The 21452-nt window shown below is 42.8% G+C and overlaps 1 protein-coding gene across 1 annotated transcript in view; it reads left to right on the forward strand.

Moving 5' to 3' along the window:
* The window catches only part of LOC106571376 (mannosyl-oligosaccharide 1,2-alpha-mannosidase IA), a 172356-nt gene that overhangs the window by 61957 nt on the left and 88947 nt on the right, over positions 1-21452 (forward strand). Inside the window, exons 3-4 of the mRNA XM_014144392.2 lie at positions 10423-10538; positions 20984-21064. Of these exons, the coding sequence (XP_013999867.1) occupies positions 10423-10538; positions 20984-21064 (197 nt within the window). The remainder of the gene's footprint in view (positions 1-10422; positions 10539-20983; positions 21065-21452) is intronic.

Below are 21452 nucleotides of genomic sequence, written 5' to 3' on the forward strand. Positions count from 1 at the left end.
CTACAGTATACCGAGGTGCTGTCCACTCAGCAGTGCTGAATTACGGGTGTGGCCTTAATGTGTCGATTTTTCTTCATTCCTTCCTTGAGTTTTTGTCTTTATGCATCCTTGTCTTTTGTAGGCCTAAGTAATTCCTTTTGATGTATTTATTTATTTTTATTGAACCTTTATTTAACTAGGCAAGTCAGTTAAGAACAAATTCTTATTTACAATGACGGCCTACCAAAAGGCAAAATGCCTCTTGCAGGGACTGGGGCCTGTGATTAAAAAAAATAATTAAATAAATACAATATAAATATAAGACAAAACACGCATCACAACAAGAGAGACACAACACTACATAAAGAGAGACCTAAGACGACAACATAACAAGGCAGCAACACATGACAACACAGTGTGGTAGCAACATGACAACAACATGGTAGCAACACAACATGGTAGCAGCACAAAAACATGGTACAAACATTATTGGGCAAAGTCAACAGCACAAAGGTCAAGAAGGTAGAGACAACAATAATACATCATACAAAGCAGTCACAACTGTCAGTAGGTGTTGTCCATGATTTGAGTCTTTGAATGATGAGATTGACATAACTGTTGTATTTGGAGGATGAGGGCTGCAGTAGTTATCTCAGATAGGGGGGGGAGTGAGGCCTAAGAGAGTTTTTTTATAAATAAGCATCAACCAGTGGGTCTTACGACAGATATACAGAGATGACCAATTTACTGAGGAGTAAAGAGTGCAGTGATGTGTCCTATAAGGAGCATTGGTAGCAAATCTGATGGCCGAATGGTAAAGAACATCTAGCTGCTCGAGAGCACCCTTACCTGCCAATCTAAATTATGTCTCTGTAATCTAGCATGGTAGAATGGGCATCTGAATCAGGGTTAACGTTAGCCTGCAGCTTTGATATGTGTTAAGAGAAGGACAGTGCACTGTCTAGTCATACTCCCAAGTACTTGTATGAGGTGACTACCTCAAGCTCGAAACCCTCAGAGGTAGTAATCACACCTGTGGGAAGAGGGGCATTCTTCTTACCAAACCACATGACCTTTGTTTTGGAGGCGTTCAGAACAAGGTTAATGGTAGAGAAAGCTTGTTGGACACTAAGAAAGCTTTGTTGTAGAGCGTTTACACAAAATCCGTGGAGTGAACAGCTGAGTATAAGACTGTATCATCTGCATATAAATGGATGAGAGAGCTTCCTACTGCCTGAACTATGTTGTTGATGTAATTTGAGAAGAGCCTGGCTTTTGTATGCCTTTTATTTTATTTTTGTGTAGGATTTATCTGGCATAGTCTGCATTCGCAGTCAACTGTTTTATGCTCCGGTTACTTTCACATTGATGTCGGTATTTGAAGCTGGACTTGATAGTGTATTATGCATCTATACAACATTGTCAAAAGTATCTGGAGACCTGCTCGTCAAACATCTCATTCCAAAATCATGGGCATTAATATAGAGTTGGTCCCCCCTTCTCTGCTGTAACAGCCTCCACTCTTCTGAGAAGGCTTTCCACTAGATATTGTAACATTGCTGCGGGGACTTGCTTCCACTCAGCCGTAAGAGCATTAATGAGGTTGGGCACTGGTGTTCCAATTCGTCCCAAAGGTGTTCGATGGGGTTGAGGCCAGGGCTCTGTGCACAGGGGCATTGTTCCTCCTCCACCAAACTTCACATTTGGCACTATGCATTCAGGCAGGTAGCGTTCTTCTGGCATTCGCCAAACTCGTCCGTTTGACTGCCAGATGGTGATTCATCACTCCAGAGAACATGTTTCTACTGCTCCAGAGTCCAATGGCGGTGAGCTTTACACCACTCCAGCTGATGCTTGGCATTGCGCATGGTGATCTTTGGCTTGTGTGCGACTGCTCGGCCATGGAAACCCATTTCACGAAGCTCTCGAACGAACAGCTTGTACTGACGTTGCTTCCAGAGGCATTTTGGAACTCAGTCGTTAGTGTTGCAACCAAGGACAGATGATTTTTATGCACTACACGCTTCAGCACCCTGCGGTCCCGTTCTGAGAGTTTGTGTGGCCTACCACTTCGCAGCTGAGCAGTTGTTGGTCCTAGATGTTTCCACTTCACAATAACAGCACTTACAGTTGACCGGGGCAACTCTAGCAGGGAAGACATTTGACAAACTGACTTGTTGGAAAGCTGGTATCCTGTGACGGTGCTGCGTTTAAAGTCACTGAGCTCTTAAGTACTGGCATTCTATTGCCAATGTTTTTTTAACCCATTTCTCCCCAATTTTGTGATATCCAAACCCTCCCCTAACCCGGACGACACTGGGCCAATTGTGCACCGCCTCATTGGTGTCCCGGTCACGGCCGACTGTGACACAGCCTTACTGCAGCACATCGCTATGTGAATGATGGATAAGGCCACTCTCGTATTGCCAGCCATAACCTCATGGGTATCTATAATTCCTCACCTTTCTCTCTCTGAAGGCCCACTTCAACACAATCACAGAATGTGACATGGTGTTAAAATGGAAAATGACACAAGAGCTTGACAGCATGACAATGCTTTCACTGGGGGGTGAATGTGAGGCCTTGTAGGCACATTGACCCGGAAAATCCTTGCAGGCGTAAGCCAGCCTGCATCTGACAAAAAATAAACACACTGAACTGGGCCACTATGGTGACATTGCCAATGACATTTTCTTGCCAAATGGGTTTGAAGGTTGACTTGCTTATTGAGTGTTGTGAATTCCAGAAGGTTCTCTGTTTATGGCAGCTAGCCCTCCGAGCTGAAATCGTCTACCATCTGTCACATTGGCCTAGCTGTCCCCGTGGAGAAGGGCTCCATATTACTCAGAGGCCACCTTCAAACACCACCTTATCCATTCAGACAACTTTTTCTTAACCAAGCTTTTTAAAAAGAGAAAATGCACCAGTGTTAAGCATTAAAGTTTCATCCAAGCTAAACCTGACCTGTGGCTATCTGGCTGGCCCAGGCATCACCACATGCAAAGACCTGGCTCAAAGATTTACCACCTTTTTCATCTGTTTTTCTGGGATCAATTTTCAAACGTTAAGGTCGATCCTTTTCATTCTGTTGATAAATAATCTTGAACATCCTCTCCCAGGGCACTTGAATTTTATCCACTACTTTACTGCTGCATCTTTACAAGAACAGCATATTCTCCTCATTTGATCGACTCAATGTTACTTCAGTGTTAGCATTGTAAGGTTTGTCACCTCTCACGGAAAGAGGCTGTCCTTTTTGTATTCCTTTTGTTGTGACATACTCATAGGATTACAAGCATATTACTGATGTACACGGGTTTGCACACTATTTGTCCAAGGTACACTATGTTGGTGAGACTCCATTATGCCTTCATTCCAAAGCCATTCCGTGCACGCATCAGGTATTCCATCTCCGTAATTGGAATGGATGGTGTAATTCAGCCTGGGCCTCCCCTGGGCTTCACCGTGTGTGTGTGTGTGTGTGTGTGGTGGTCCCCACAGTGACTGGGCCGATGCAGATTATGCTGGGACTGGGAGGGGTGAATGGGCTGCAACAGAGCGGGGGAATTCATCACCCACAGAGGTGGGATCTGGGGACCTGCATGTCCCTGCGTCAGACCCCCTGTCACAACCAGGCCTTCGTAAGAGCACTATGGAGCACTGTGTATCCTAACAGGCTGAGTTATGATCTGCTCTGTCCTCACCTGGGCTTTCAGCCACAGACCCAGGACTGAACACTATAATAGTAGGTAGGTTACGTAGCCTCAGTTTACCATTCGTTTTCTCAGACACACCCACCCACAGTCTGATTTCTTACAATTCCACCCTCCCACCTCCCATGCCTGAGTAAACAAAACAATCAAATATTTGTTATGTCTTGCCTCTTGTTTTCGCAGCTTGTATTTCTGGACATAGTATTGTCTTAATATGGAAACACAATAACACTAGAGCTGACATTAACATAAAGCACTGGTGGCCCACTGGTGTCAGTGCTGGTCTCATTGGAACAGCACCATTCGTTTTCTAAAATGGGCCTCAATGAAGTGGTAAGATAATGTCCTCCCTCACCACACTGAGTAGTGTCTCTGTCTGTATGGGTTTGATATTCTGAGCACACCTTTGTTTTGAGAGGCGATGTGCTGCGCTTCTCTGTTTCTCCGAGAAATTACAGCGTGACATTGTCACCTTCTACGTGAAGGTTGTTTTTGTCCGAACAATGCATAGTTGTCTGTCAAGCCTCAAAGGCTCTCAGCCCAGTGAAATTCAGTTTTCCACCATTTTCCACCGGTAACGATGTGAGAACTCTATTGGCAAGTGTCATCTGTCGATAAAATGCGCAGGAGTCTCTGCTCCTCTAAAGTATGAGATATGAAGGGAGAGAGCAGGTGATGAATGAAGGCTCTGACACACAAGAGCTGCCGTCCCGTGAATGCTGCTCGCACATCCATCACCAGGCTCTTTTGAACTGGGGAAATATATTTTGCCTGTTCATGGGACGGCCATCGGACTTAATTGATTTTCCCCAGAGAAATGAAAAGTGATGTCCCCCTTCACATGTCAATTCAAGATGTCTTAATGGGAACTTGGTAAAGTTCTGCTCCATTGTTCTTATCATTAAGACACTGGGATTCTATATAAGAACTGATACAGGTCATATCCTTATTTTTAAACATCCTTCATGTTTTTCGTTTCCTCAAATCTGTCATTTTACATTCACAATTGACCAAGCTCTCAAGATCTCTTTGTCATAACAATAAAGGCTGGTTACACGCCGTGTCATAGAAATGCATTTTAATTGGAATCTTCGAGATCAGAGAAATGTGGATTTGTATTCAAGTCACTCCATGGCTTGTGTACATTTATGCACAGGCAATCGCACGCAAATACAAACGCACACATGAACACTCACGCAAACACACACCTTTTCACACAGCGTGCTCTCTGCGGTACGGTTCAGGAGGCTTGTCCCAGTATTGGGATGAGGATGACCCCTCTCCACTCCTCCTTTCCACTGCGTTTTATAATTGGGCAAGCAGGCACGCTTTGCAGGAGCAAAGCCTGCCGGGCTGGTAGACAATAGATGGAAGGCACGAAATGTCACCCCCTTCATCTCTCACAGAGCCCAGGCTTTCTATTGTTAAGCATCAGGGGTGTTCAATCTACTGTAAATAAAATAAATAATAAATAAAAACAACTTCAGTACCACAGCATTGTATTTTATCTATTGAAGAAAGCTGTATAGGTGTAAGTGAATGGGAAAGTGCCATAGACACATTATTGAGTTTATTTTAGATAACGCTGTGGACTAAAAGCTTTGCTGTGCATTCGTCTCTTCGTCTGCCTGCCTGACTGGTGCCTGTCCTTTCATCCTCCTCTCCGTGTGGCGTAAAAGAGAAGAGATATCGGGCCGCCAAACGAGTGTAGAGAGTTGGCAGTAGGGCTGGGCGATATGGCCAAAATATCATATCATATGGTGTTTAAAAAATAAAATTGGACGGTATGACTGTATTTGACAGTATTTTGTTTTTGAATAATAAAAGTTCAAAGTTTGCTTTTTGAGTAGTGCGTGACCCTAGGGTCACAACACATACAGTTGAAGTTGGAAGTTTACATACACCTTAGCCAAATACATTTAAACTCAGTTTTTCACAACTCCTGACATTTAATCAGAGGAAAAATTCCCTGTTTTAGGTCAGTTAGGATCACCACTTTATTTTAATAATGTGAAATGTCAGAATAATAGTAGAGAGAATGATTTATTTCAGCTTTTATTTCTTTCATCACATTCCCAGTGAGTCAGAAGTTTACATACACTCAATTAGTATTTGGTAGCATTGCTTTAAATTGTTTAACTTGGATCAAACGTTTCAGGTAGCCTTCCACAAGCTTCCCACAATAAGTTGGGTGAATTTTGGCCCATTCCTCCTGGCAGAGCTGGTGTAACTGAGTCAGGTTTGAAGGCCTCCTTGCTCGCACACGCTTTTTCAGTTCTGCCCACACATTTTCTATAGAATTCAGGTCAATGCTTTGTGATGGCCACTCCAATACCTTGACTTTGTTGTCCTTAAGCCATTTTGCCACAGCTTTGGAAGTATGCTTGGGGTCATTGTCCATTTGGAAGACCCATTTGCGACCAAGCTTTAACTTCCTGACTGATGTCTTGAGATGTTGCTTCAATATATCCACAGAATTTTCCTGCCTGATGATGCCATCTATTTTGTGAAGTGCACCAGTCCCCCCTGCAGCAAAGGACCCCCACAACACGATGCTGCCACCCCCGTGCTTCACGGTTGGGATAGTGTTCTTCGGCTTGCAAGCCTCCCCCTTTTTCCTCCAAACATAACGATGGCCATTATGACCAAACAGTTCTATTTTTCTTTCATCAGACCAGAGGACATTTCTTCAAAAAGTACGATCTTTGTCCTCAAGTACGATCTTTGTCCTCAGTTGCAAACCGTAGTCTGGCTTTTTTATGGCGGTTTTTGAGCAGTGGCTTCTTCCTTGCTGAGCGGCCTTTCAGGTTATGTCGGTATAGGACCCGTTTTATTGTGGATATAGATACTTTTGTACCTGTTTCCTCCAGCATCTTCACAAGGTCCTGCTGTTGTTCTGGGATTGATTTGCACTTTTCGCACCAAAGTATGTTCATCTCTAGGAGACAGATTGCATCTCCTTTCTGAGCGGTATGACTGCTGCGTGGTCCCATGGTGTTTATACTTGCATACTATTGTTTGTACAGATGAACGTGGTACCTTCAGGCGTTTGGAAATTGCTTCCAAGGATGCACCAGACTTGTGGAGGTCTACAAAACATTTTTCTGAGGTCTTGATTTTTTTCCAATTATGCCAAGCAAAGAGGCACTGGGTTTGAAGGTAGGCCTTGAAAAACATCCACAGGTACACCTCCAATTGACTCAAATTATGTCAATTAGCCTATTAGAAGCTTATAAAGCCATGACATCATTTTCTGGAATTTTCCAAGCTGTTTAAAGGCCCAGTCAACTTAGCGTATGTAAACTTCTGACCTGCTGGAATTGTGATACAGTGAATTATAAGTGAAATAATCTGTCTGTAAACAATTTTTGGAAAATGACTTGTCATGCACAAAGTAGATGTCCTAAACGACTTGCCAAACTATAGTTTGTTAACAAGAAATTTGTGGAGTGGTTGAAAAATTCGTTTTAATGACTCCAACCTAAGTGTATGTAAACTTCCGACTTCAACTGTATGTGCTTTCAGTGGGTCTTTCTCCATTCTGATTGTTTTATACTGTTCAATTCAACTTCAACCAAAAATAATTTTCTGCATTTTCATTCATTTCTGCATTACCTGCACTCATTTGAGATAATTTCCACACTGTCATGTAGGGCTGCACGATATGGACAAACAATCTAGGCCTTATTTCTACCCAAATTTTGCAATTCTGATTTGACTTGCGATTTAGAGCAAAACACTTGGGTGAACTGTTGGAATCATGGAAATAGAATGAGTATTCTAATTCTATAGTTAGAATATAATAGTGGGCACGTTTATACAGTGTTTGACATGAAAATACCAGGGAGGAGTTATTGTGACACGGTAGGAACCAAAGTGTTGATAATTGTTTCCTAGGGGAACCTATTATCTTTGGCTATATTTATTGTAGCTAACAACTTCATGTAGCTAACATATTCTTACTTCGCATATTCCTTTTTGATTTACAAGATATTGTTGCACAAAAAACATGCAGATTTAGGTTTACACCATTACTGGTATTATCAGTCTGTATAGCTAATTAAGTTTGCTCTGACTCAGTACATGTATTAACTAGCTAGCGAATAGCATTAGCGACTAACCAGATTTAGGCCCAACTTGCTACGAAAAGACTAACCTGCTGTTTGCAGCTGTAAGAAGCACAAACTAATAGTGTAATTATGAAACGCTAGTGGATTTATATTAAGCAAAGTAAAAACAGCATTCTTGCCATCAACATTGTTGCATGTGCTGCATTGACCATGCAGAGACTGAACGCATCCTTGAGTGACGGGGTGGGGCTAGGTCTGTGTAGAATGCCGCATCGATAGAGAGAGCGGAGAGAGATGATTCGAGTAGCGAAGTCATCTATAAAAATCGACGTTACAAACGGCGTATCACATTTAACAAAACCCAAACCAGTCTGTGTATCAGTACTTGTACATCGTAAAATACGGTATACAGCCCAGCCCTAGATGGCAGGGGCTGGGTTCTGTGCTAAGCGCTTGGCAAGCCGAGCAGGGTTTGATAATTAAAGCCATGCAGGATTTGATAATTAAAGCATAAAAAGGACCTAAGCCCTCCTGCTGTCAGTCCTCACTCTTTTTATTGTGACTAATAAATGTTTCCTCTGTCACCATCTGTTGAATGAAAGGTTTACCCCCGAACACATCACACAACATCTGCACTTCCATTAGCTGCTCTTGTGTTACTAGAAGTGATTCTGACACCTGTTATTGTGCGTATTGGAGCTTGTTTAGCTGAGATCCAACAGTGGGAGGTTGTATGGGTCTGATTAGCCAAGTAAAACTTTAACTCCAAGATGTACTACTTCACATCGGCGATGAGAGTGGGCGGACTGGAGCTCTGACGTCACATACATTGTGGAGTTGAGTTTTAGTTGGCTAGGGTCAGACTTAACCAGACAGCGTCAGTATAGGCTTAGTGTCTTAGGTCACGGCCATAAAGCTGAATACAAGGCTTTAACCCTCAGAGATTTGTTTGATGTGTGAATTGGTTTATGGATCTAACAAACACAGCAACAATATAACTTGTCATGCAATACGCGATCATCATCACGTTTGGATAGAATAACAATCCGTTTCCCACCACCACTTAGCCCAATAAAGTGAGGTGGGAAAACAGAACCGTCACTGGAGAATAAACTGCATACAGGCTACATGTATTTACAGCACAGTCATTTCATTTAGCTTGTTTCTCTTAATCTTAATGAAGCAGAAGCAGTTTTTAGCTGCACAATACCAGATGAATGACCACGGTGCTCTGTCAGGATGGTATAATGTAATCTCCTAGGTAGTGAAGTAAGGTCTGGTGGCCAAGAGCCTTCACAAAGCATCAGCCCACTGTGAAAAGACTTAGAAACCCTCGCTAATGTACCCTCTCGCTCTGTTTCCACTCTCTCTGCCACAAACATCCTCCTTGACCAGGTAAAAACCTGACAGAATAGCCAAAGGTGCTCTGTGAGACTTGTATTTGATCATATGCCTGACATCTTGCACAGAGATAAATAGAGGTTGCCTGAAGCAATATTCCAGCGCAGCAGGAGATATGTTCCGCTCTTTGAATAAAACAGTACACTTCCAGTTCCAACACCCGGCTGCCCTGGACCTTTCAAATAACATTTTATTTGTCACGTGCTTCGTAAACAACAGGTGAAATGCTTACTTACGGCCCTTTCCAACTATACAGAGCGAAAGGAAAAAAAAGAAATAATAGAAAGTAAAACGCGTAATAAGAGACACGATGAGTAACGATAACTTGGCTATATACAAGGGTTACCAGTACCGACTCCATGTGCAAGGGAACGAGGTAATTGAGGTAGATGTGTACATTTAACTAGGAATAAGGTGACGGATAGTAAACAGTAGCAGCAGCGTATGTGATGAGTCAAAAACGTTAGTGCTAAAAGGGTCAATGCAGATAGTCGGGAAGCTATTTGGTGAACTATTTAACTAACTATTTAACAGTCTTATGGCTTGGGGGTAGAATCTGTTCAGAGTCCTGTTGGTTCCAGACTTGGTGTATTGGTACCGCTTGCCGTGCGATAGCAGAGAGAACTGTCTATGACTAGGGTGGCTGGAGTCTTGGATAATTTTTAGGGCCTTCCTCTGACACCTCCTGGTATAAAAGTCCTGGATGACAGGGAGCACGTCCCCAGTAATGTACTCGGCCGTACGCACTACCCTCTGCAGCACCTTGTGGTCGGATGCCAAGCAGTTGCCATACCAAGAGGTGACGCAGCAAGTCAAGATGCTCTCAATGGTGCAGCTGTAGAACTTTTTGAGGATCAGAGGACCCATGCAAAATCTGTTCAGCCTCCTGAGGGGGAAGAGGCGTTCTAGTTCCCTCTTCACAAATGTATTGATGTGTTTGGACCATGATAGATCCTTAGTGATGTGGACACCGAGGAACTTGAATCTCTCGACCCATTCCACTTCAGACCCTTTTCAGACCCTAGACCCTCTGTTTCCTGTAGTCCACGACCAGCTCCTTTGTCTTGCTGACGTTGACGGAGAGGTTATTGTCCTGGTACCACACTGCCAGATCTGATCTCCTCCCTATAGGCTTTACCTCTGGTCTTAATCACAGAACCATGACTCTGACTGTGCTGTTGTTCTACCAATACAATATGTTGCTATGAGAGGAAAATATGATGTGAGTCCAAAAAGCTTTGTTTTGTTTGCCTTCCCAGGGAGCATAAAAGGAGCCACCATCGTGGATGCTCTGGATACCCTGTACATCATGGAGATGTTTGAGGACTTTGACATGGCCACAGAGTGGGTGGAGAAGAACCTGGACTTCAACGTGGTGAGTAGAACCATCATGCATAGAACACCCATTGTCTGCTAGCTAGTAGGACCATAGAACACCCTTGTCTTTTTACTTTGATTTATTTATCATTTATTTTACCAAGGAGGTCACAATGAGATTTACATCTCTTTTTCAAGTGAGCCCTGGCCAAGCAGCATTCATACAGTTCCATATGAGACACAACACAACATAAATCACAACAATGAATGAAAGTTAAAACAAAGAGCTTAAAAGAGCAGGTTTATAAACGTGCAATTTGTGATCAGCAGCCCTCCGATCTGTGATTTTAAAATGTATCAATCGGAATAAAATGATTTAGTTCCAGGTCCTTCTGCAAAATGTCCAAGATGATGGGCCAGCAAAGCTGAAAGCGCTCTTACCAAACTCTGCTAGTAAGTCACCGACTGACATTCACAAGGACAGGAGATCTACAATCTGATTAGTTAGGCGGACCCCACTGTAATCAGCATGGAGAGAATACAGGGACACTCAAGGTGACTCCAGGTAATTGGGCCTTGATGAAGTGCTCTGTTTCAGACAGAACAGTTAAAGTACTCACCTGGAAGAAACCACTGTTTAGAGTGGCATATGTCTGTAGAAGTGGACTGAATGAAGTAACCTTGATTCCACTGTGTGGGGTAGGGAGAAGGAGAGAGCACTTAACTCTGATACCTTCTAATCAGTCAATATAGACCTGACTCATCAGTCTGAAGGTAATGTGCTTTAGGAGCTAAGACTTTGTGGGTCTGTCAGGTAGAACACATTGCCATTCACTGTCTCTTACTGTCACTAATATTCAATAATACAGTTTTCCCTCCAGACAACTCCCACACACGGAAATGAAAGATGTCTAAAACTATTTGAAAAGTCTGTCTCTGACATTGTCACACTAATTAGAAAAACTTTGCAATCCACCATTATTTATATACCTATGAAATGATGATATTGACAATGGTGCTCCCTTGTGCTTCTGGACCAAAAGTTATCAATAATGCCCAAATAACCCTGTAAATCAACGCCCCAGTCTATTGGAATGCAATCATTTGTATTTGCATTATGTCTTGCACCACTCTCAATTACATTTGATCAACTCTAATGCAACTCTAATCTAGTGTAAAGTCAGCATGTTCCAACCCATTGGTTATGCCTCAACAATTTGTGATTTCTTAGCAAGTTATTTTCTTTCTTAATTTTTTTCAAGTCATGGTTTATTTTATGGCAATAAAAGGAATGCCCCACTTGAGAAATGTCAAACTGCAATTTGTGCAATTTTAGTATGTGAACAACTGAACCATTCCATATCCGTATAATGCAATTTTGCGATAAATTGAATACCAAAGGTTATAGGGAAGGTTATAGCACAAGGAAATGTGATGACTCATCAAATTAAAAGTTGTTGACAAACTTTTCCACTTTTACCGTTATTAAGCCTAGTTGCTGTGTGAAAGGAATGTTCAACACTAGCATGGATTAAGGAGGGGTGGTGATGGCGCTGCAGAACTTGAGGTAAAAACCCCCACCTTCAGTCCTTTTACTTTGATGTCTCCTCTGCCTTCTTAGATCTTGCCCATGTTGGGGAACCAGATTCATTATTTATTCCCCTTGGAGAACCCTCTCGTTAAGAAGCACTAAATTCTTGTCCACCCTTATGCTTTTCTAACGGAGGGAGAGAGAGAAAATAGCATAAGTGATCAGAAGATTTCATAAAGAGTGTTAACAAACTTTTAATTGAAAGGCTTTGGCTTCACTGCCCTCCAGCAATTCCAACAATAAAGGAGCCTACAAAAGCCCTGGTGGACTGGGCATTAATATTCACTTTGTCTCCTGAATACAGAATAATCTAAATCAAAGATTGATACAACCCCCTCCTCTCCAGCTCCTCCCCTTGCAATATTATCTTAACATGGATGGAGTGGTCTGGTTTTCCATTTGGCCCTCCATCCCGCCTGACTGTGGTATTAGTGAGGAGCCATGACTGGAATACTGAAAGACAGGAGCTAACCACTGCATCTCCTGATGCCTCTGTTCAATACAGATTCACTGGAACAGGGGAGACGTCGCAGAGTTTAATGTTCAGCTTTCAAGACAAGGTCGTGGGGATCCCTGAATGACACTTGTCTTGATTATCTAGCCAATTGACATTGACAAGCAAGGCATTGGTAATTCAATTATTGCTGAGCTCCCCCAGTTTTTCATTCATGTCATGCCCTGTAAATTGATTAAAAAAGTATTTTATTAAACGAAAAGCCCATCCGTTGTAGGCTAGCCACTGCCTTGCCCTCTGAACCAGGGTCCCTCCCCTGCCATCGCTCTTCTTTGTGTGTTACACTTTAATAGGCTCTGCCCCAGCACACCCACTCACTCTGACAGACGAGCACGACGGATAGACAGACACACAAGGTCAGAATATAAAGTGGGTCTGGTCAAACACAACACGCTAACCAGCTCGGACTATAATGGCCAGGGACGACTTTTCTTTTACGCTCCCGTCAGTCCTGCCGGGAAGAGATGAAGAGCGAGAAAGCAAGTAAGCCCCTGGTGCCCGGTCTTTATTTGCCCCTGCCTTGTGCCTAGATGCTTTGTGTTGTGGGCTGCTGTGAAAGGCAAGGCCAGTGCAGGAACAAAGGCAGAGGTTATGTATTATGGAAGGGCCCTGGCTCCACTTTCAGCCTGAAGGCACGAGCTGTGTAATGACTGCACAGCCTTGCTGGACATCGGCCTGCATGTTAACAAAAGGGAGACATTTTCTAGCCAGAGGTTTGAGGTAGATGCAGCGCAGGTAGATACTGTCACTCTCACACACACGCGCACAGCATCAGAGGATGAGTATTACTAAGAGTCTTCTGACAGCTGATCCACAGACATGGCAGCATGTTATTTGTGTAGCAGTGTAGGCCAGGCTTAGTAAGTGCATTGGTGCATCATCTCCAGTAGTTGGTTTTCACTGCTGCTCTTTGTGACCTCTCAAGGGCTTCCTTGAGGGGATTTTACTGTCAGAGTATTACTGTTGTCATTTGCTGCCATTGCTCTCAGCATTGTGATGAGATGGAGCTCAGCTATACAGTACCTCAGCTCTAGAACCTCTACACTAGGTTCTAACAGAGAGTAAGATGTTGCCTTCAGACATGTCAGCTCTGCTTCTAGCTCATAAGGAACTTTGCAGAATTTGGATTTTGTGTGTTATTTCTTACATTATTATTCCAGAATTGTTTTTGTGTTATTACATACTGTACAGCAGGATATCAGAGTGGTGGTAACTCACCAGCATTACGACTAGGAATATGACTTTCCAGAATTGGATCCTTTGTTCGTACCCCCCAGGGCAATTTAACTTAATCCAGAAGCTGCTCCAAAACACTACCGGCGGAGAAGAAGTATTCGGAGTGAACTTCTAGTCCAACTCAGGAGGAGTGCACACCATCCACAGCTTCCGAGCATATTTCTCGCTAATGTTCATTCTCTGGATAATAAAGTAGATGAGCTCAGGCTGAGGGTCTCCTTCCCGAGAGACATCAGGGATTGTAACATACTATTGTTTCACAGAAACATTGCTCTCTCTGGATATACTGTTCCTGTCCATACAGCCAGCTGGATTCTCAGTACATCGCGCAGACAGGAATAAAGAACTCTCCGGGAAGAGGAAAGGCGGGGGTGTATGTTTCATGATTAACTACTCATGGTGTGATTGTGGTAACATACAGAAACTCAAGTCCTTTTGTTCACCCAACCTAGAATACCTCACCATCAAATGCTGTCCGTATTATTTCCCAAGAGAATTCTCTTTGGTTATAGTCACAGCCGTGTATATTCCCCCTCAAGCAGATACCATGACAGCCCTCAAAGAACTACACTGGACTTTATGCAAACTGGAAACCACATATCCTGAGGACGCATTTATTGTAGCTTTGTAAATTTGAGGAAAAGGCTACCGAAGTTCTACCAACACATTGACTGTAGTACTCGCGCTGGTTAAACATTGGACCACTGCTACTCAACTTTTTGAAATACCTATAAGGTCCTCCTCCGCCCACCCTTTGGCAAATCTGATCAGGACTCCATTTTGCTCCTCCCTTTCTATAGGCAAAAACTCAAACAGGAAATACATGTGCTAAGGTCAATTCAACGCTCGTCTGACCTTTCGGAATCCATGCATCAAGATTGTTTTGATCACGCAGACTGGGATATGTTCCAGGTAGCTTCTGAGAATAACACTGACAAATACATGGATACGGTGACTGAGTTCATCAGGAAGTGTATAGGAGATGTTGTACCCACTGTGACTATTAAAACCTACCAAAACCAGAAACCGTAGTTAGAGGGCAGCATTCGCGCAAAACTGAAAGTGCGAACCACTACATTTAACCATGGCAAAGTGACTGGGAATATGGCTGAATACAAACAGTGTAGTTATTCCTTCCGTAAGGCAATCAAACAGGCAAAACGTCTGTACAGAGACAAAGTGGAGTCGCAATTCAACGGCTCAGACACGATACGTACACTACCGTTCAAAAGTTTGGGGTCACTTAGAAACGTCCATGTATTTGAAAGAAAACCAAAAATGTTTGTCCATTTTAAAATAACATCAAATCGATCAGAAATACAGTGGAGACATTGTTGATGTTGTAAATGACTATTGTAGCTGGAAACTGATAATTTTTTATGGAATATCTACATAGGCGTACAGAGGCCCATTATCAGCAACAATCACTCCTGTGTTCCAATGGCATGTTGTGTTAGCTAATCCAAGTTTATTATTGATCATTAGAAAACCCTTTTGCAATTATGTTAGCACAGCTGAAAACTGTTCTGATTAAGGAAGCAATAAAGCTGGCCTGCTTTAGACTAGTTGAGTATCTGGAGCATCAGCATTTGTGGGTTCGATTACAGGCTCAAAATGTCCAGAAACAAAGGACTTTCTTATGAAACTCGTCAGTCTATACTTGTTCTGAGAAATGAAGGCTATTCCATGCAAGAAATTGCCAAGAAGCTGAAGATCTTGTACAACGCTGTGTACTACTCCATTCACAGAACAGCTCAAACTGTCTCTAACCAGAATAGCAAGAGGAGTGGGGGGCCCCGGTGCACAACTGAGCAAGAGTACAAGTACATTAGAGTGTCTAGTTTGAGAAACGGACGGCTCATAAGTCCTCAACTGCCAGCTTCATTAAATAGTGCTCGCAAAACACCAGTCTCAATGTCAACAGTGAAGAGGCGACTCCAGGATGCTGGTCTTCTAGGCAGAGTTGCAAAGAAAAAGCCATATCTCAGACTGGCCAATAAAAATAAAATATTAATATGGGCAAAAGAACACATAGTGTTATGGGCAGACATCTAAGTCGGAGGTGTTCGAATCACAAAGAAGAACATTCGTGAGATGCAGAAAAAATGAAAAGATGCTGGAGGAGTGCTTGACGCCATCTGGGGACTGCATTTTGAGAGTTTTTTTTTAGGGACAAAATGCCTGAGTCAGTCTGAGCTAGGGCTGTTGCGGTGACCACACCGGCGGTCACGAGTCATGAAGGCAGTCAAATTCCACATGATCGTTCCACATGACCGCTCTGATGCTGCTTTTGGTCATTACTAGCCTACCAAACTTGCTAACTGCCTGATACTCAGCACTCCATTGTCCCTCTAATCACTCTGACATCAATGCAAATGTGATCAAAAAGGTCATCAAACACTTCATGAGAGCCCATGAGCTCATGTTGCGCAACATGTCTTTAGGCTCATGTTAATTGGAGCCAATTTCCTCCTACAACAGGACAATGACTCAAAGCACAGCTCCAAACTACGCAATAACTATTTAGGGAAGAAGCAGTCAGCTGGTATTCTGTCTGTAATGGAGTTGCCAGCACAGTGACCGGATCTCAACCCTATTGAGCTGTTGTGGGAGCAGCTTGACCGTATGGTATGTACGAAGTGCCCATCAAGCCAATCCAACTTGTGGGAGGTGCTTCAGGAAGCATGGGGAGAAATCTTCAGATCACCTCAACACATTGACAACTAGAATGCCAAAGGTCTGCAAGTCTGAAATTGTTGCAAATTGAGGATTCTTTGACGAAAACAAAGTTTGAAGGACACAATTATTATTTCAATTAAAAAACATTATAACTTTGTCAATGTCTTGACTATATTTCCTATTCATTTTGCAACTAATTTCATGTATGTTTTCATGAAAAACAAGGACATTTCTAAGTGACCCCAAACTTTTGAACGGTAGTGTATGTGGCAGGGTCTACAAACAATCACGGACTATGAAGGGAAAACCAGCCATGTCACGGACACTGATGTCTTGCTTCTGGACAAGCTAAACGCCTTCTTTTGCCCGCTTTGAGGATAACACAGTGCCACCTACGCGGCCCGCTACCAAGGACTGTGGGCTCTCCTTCTCCGTGGCCAGAGAAGACTTGAGTAAGATATTTAAGTGTGTTTACGGACATATTCAATCTCTCCCTATCCTAGTCTGCTGTCCCCACTTGCTTCAAGATGTTCACCATTGTTCCTGTACCCAAGAAAGCAAAGGTATCTGATCTAAATGACTAACGCCCCATAGCACTCACTTCTGTCTTCATGAAATGCTTTTAGAGGCTAGTTAAGGATCATATCACCTCTACATTACACCCTAGACCCACTTCAATTTGCTTTACGCCCCAATATATCCACAGACAATTGCACTGCACACTGCCTTGCACTGCACACTGCCCTATCCCATCTGGACAAGAGGAATATCTATGTAAGAATGCTGTTCATTGACTATAGCTCAGCATTCAACAGCATAGTACCCTCCAAGCTCATCATTAAGCTCAGGGCCCTGGGTCTGAACCCCACCCTGTGCAACTGGGTCCTGGACTTCCTGAACACAGGGACCCCATAAGGGTGCGTGTTCAGTCCCCTCTTGTACTCCCTCTTCACCCATGACAGCGTGGCCACGCACGCCCCCAACTCAATCATCAAGTTTGCAGACAATGCGACAGTAGTAGGCCTGATTACCAACAATGACGAGACAGCCTACAGGGAGGAGATGAGGGCCCTGGGAGAGTGGTGCCAGGAAAATAACCTCTCACTTAATGTCAACAAAACACAGGAGCTGATCGTGGACTTCAGGAAACAGCAGGGGGACACTCCCCTATCCACATCGACGGGACCGCAGTGGAGAAGGTGGAAAGCTTCAAGTTCCTCGGCGTACACATCACTGACGGTACACCCACACAGACAGTGTAGTGAAGACACCTACAAACCTCACAAACCTTTACAGATGCACAATTGAGAGCATCCTGTCAGGCTGTATCACCGCCTGGTATGGCAACTGCACCACCCGCAATAGCAGGGCTCTCCAGAGGGTGGTGTGGTCAGCCCAACGCATCACCTGGGGCAAACTACCTGCCCTCCAGCACACCTACAGCACCCGATGTCATCAAGGACATCAACCACCCGAGCCATGGCCTGTTCACCCTGCTATCTTCCAGAAGGCGAGGTCAGTACAGGTGCATCAAAGCTGGGACCGAGAGACTGAAAAACAGCTTCTATCTCAAGGCCATTAGACTGTATAGGCTGCTGCCCTATATACATAACCTTGGAATCACTGGCCACAATAATAATGGAACACTAGTCAGTTTAAGAATGTTTAAATAATGTTTACATACTGCTTTAATCATCTCATATGTATATACTGTATTCTATTCTAATGTATTTTAGTCAATGCCACTCCAACATTGCTCAATGTAATATTTATGTATTTCTTAATTACATTATTTTACTTTTAGATTTGTGTGCATTGTTGTGAATTGTTTTTAGATACTTCTGCTCTGTTAGATACTACTGCACTGTTGGAGCAAGGAACACAAGCATTTCGCTACACTTGCGATAACATCTGCTAAATATGTGTATGTGACCAATACAATTTGATTTGATTTCATCATTCCATCCTTCCATTCCCTCAGACCATCTCAATTATTTTCCCTAGTGTCTTTTGTAATTTTTCAGTGGAAGAGGAGCTCATTCATTTAACATAGACAGGGAGTATAATTGATAAGATTATAACATCAAATCTGATTCAGGTTGAAGTTAGGCCTGACTAGAGTCTTCAGTAGATGGTCATGATACGGAGAGCTGTGGGTTGTCACATGGCTGAAGAATGAATGGTGTTCAGTCAGACACTCACCCTACTTTACCACCCAATTAACAGTGAGGTTTTAATGAACCACGGTTCAGTACAGCCAAGTTTGTCCCCAGTGTTTATGAAGTCTTCCATGAAGACATTGCATATTTACACAAACAGCAGCAGGACCTCTTCAGACATTGGAGAATTCAGCAATGACTCGTGCCAAGATACCGTGTGTGAGACTGCTTTGGTTTCACTGTAATATTGATGTAAATTCAAATTGTGCAACCCGTAACATCTGGTCTGAATACGTTGAGGTTGTCAGTTTAAGTTATTTTGATGGTCTAGATTTGATCCTTTTTTACAGAGTTCACACCTTTTGTACAATACAGTACAATCACATTTGGATGTTCTTCATGTATTTTTTTTTTTTTACCTCATCAGTATCCTTAACTTTCCATTTTGTGTAATTGAACCCTGGGTGCAGTGCAGCAGACTGTCATGAAATCCTTTTGATTCTTTGGCCTCACTGAAGTCCTTGACTGAGGGCCAGAATAGCTCTCTAAGGTCTCTTAGAGTGGAAAGCACCCTAGCTACACAGAGCCGTGTCCTCAGGAGAGTTCAACCCCTCCTCAACAGTTATTTCCACTGAGGTGTGCCAAGTCATTCAGTCCATAGTCAGGGGAAAAACACTTAATTCCAGCAATGAAAAATGCCTTCCCCATTTAAACAACTGCCATCTGTCAAAATTTTAAGTCATTAACACACCATTGATAATGCTAACAGAAATATGACGAATTTGGGTTTCACAGTCTGCAGGTTTGGACTAAATACATTAGATTTAAATTATAAGGTTGCCTGCTGTTAAATTAAATTGCCTGCCTGTCACAGGTTCTCTACTATTAAAGAATATAAGTTACAGAATCTCTCCCGACCAGATTAGTTTACTCATGTAAAAATTGTCATTGAAATCATGCTCTGCAGAAGCCTTTGTATGGGAAAATCTAAGAGATAAAGCTTTACAATTCAACATAAAAAAAACATGTTAACAAATATTCTGTTGTTTGTCCCAAAACAAATAGTCTGCAGGAAACAAATTACCCATGGTAAAATGAGGATAAAAAAGTTGTATCTACTGATATTTAGTTGTTATTTGGTATAATTACCATGCATGGTCACTGAGCCCCTCTCCCCCCATTAGGAACGCAAGTTTCTCATATTGTGGAAAGATAAAGTTTAGTCCAATGTAAAAAGCACCATTTTTATTTAAAAATGTTTTATGTGGTACACTCAAAGTAGAGGCAATAACATGAACATTTCCTCTCAGTAAAACCTCAAGGAATAAGCACATAATAATATGATTAACTTAAATATTTGAAGGCCACTCTACATCATCTATCATATAAAGCAAAGGGCTGGAAGTTAGAATGAGGTTATGAAAGCCATCATTTCTCAGTATTAAAAGAATAGCAATTTATCCTGGATTGACAGGCTCCACATGCTTCTTTTCAGAGTAATGACAATCTACATGAGGAATGGGTAATAAGTCTGCCTATTCCAATGGAGAAAACCAAGCCTGGGGCCCTTCGGAGGGAAATGGGCTGAGTGCAGGTCTGTGTTTGGGCATGATGGGGTTCCATACCAGGAAGGCATCGCATCACCTCTTCATATTGCTTAAATTTGTTGGTGGCAACTCGTGCTTCCTAGCTTGACCTTAAGATGAAATAACACACGTAAATTGAACCCAATGTGGGTAGTTTCTGAATTCTAGATAACTTTTCCCAGAGTTGTTTAGCCTCAGCGCTGTGTGAGCTCTGTGGAAGTCTGTTCTCTGACAGACCCTTCTCTTTGTGTTCCATTTTAACTGTGGGGATAGTGGACCACACTATTGTATCGATACAGTTGGTCAAATGTTTGTTGTTGTAACATTAGGTAGTTTACTCTAAAATGACACTATTTGATCACTTCTCTGATGTACTGTACAGAGTCCTCTGTAAAGGCATGGGATAAGGATGGTGATACCTCAGTGTGTCCTCAGCTGTAGCCCACATCTATATACATTTTTGTATTTAAAAAATTGATGGGACCCAATCATTCTGCTGGTGCCACCAACTGAAAGAGTTAGTGTAGAACCCTGTGTATGTCTGCAGTGTTTACGTTCAGTGTGTGATGTGAGGATATTCCTACCCTGTGTACCGCCTGCCAGCTGCTGCCTGGTGACTCAGCAGGTTGAATACTCCTAATCATGTAACCTTTGTCTCTCTCCTCCCCCTCTGTCTCTCTCTCCATTCCTCTGTATCTCTATCTCTCCATCTCTCTCCTTTGTCTGTTCTCTCTGCAGAATGCTGAGGTCTCTGTCTTTGAAGTGAACATCCGGTTTGTCGGAGGCCTGCTCTCTGCCTATTACCTTTCTGGCAAAGAGGTATGTACCTAACTGTGAAAACTCTGCTGGTGCTGCCCAGAACTACTGCTATAACTCAATGAGATCTGATACATGTCATAAGGAAAAGAGGACTTCATTTATTCCATCTGCCACAGTTTGATAGACACCATGTTAGTGGAGACAATTACATAGAGATAGTTGAACAACCATTGCCCCTAGATAAGAGTGACGTGAGGCTTCAGAGAATTGTATTGCAGCAATGTTGGAACAATGTTATCCCAAAGTTTCTGGAAGTTGTACCGTCAAAGAGAGGTGAGAGCTTTGCTGCCTGCCAATCTCTTGAGTGCAGGGCAGTCCTTCAAGGAGATGTAAAGCTGTGAAATATATCAAGGGTTTAGCCAATCTCGTCTGAGAGGAGGGCTTCTAG

The sequence above is a fragment of the Salmo salar genome, chromosome ssa15, assembly GCF_905237065.1.
Source record: "Salmo salar chromosome ssa15, Ssal_v3.1, whole genome shotgun sequence".
Classification (NCBI taxonomy): domain Eukaryota; kingdom Metazoa; phylum Chordata; class Actinopteri; order Salmoniformes; family Salmonidae; genus Salmo; species Salmo salar.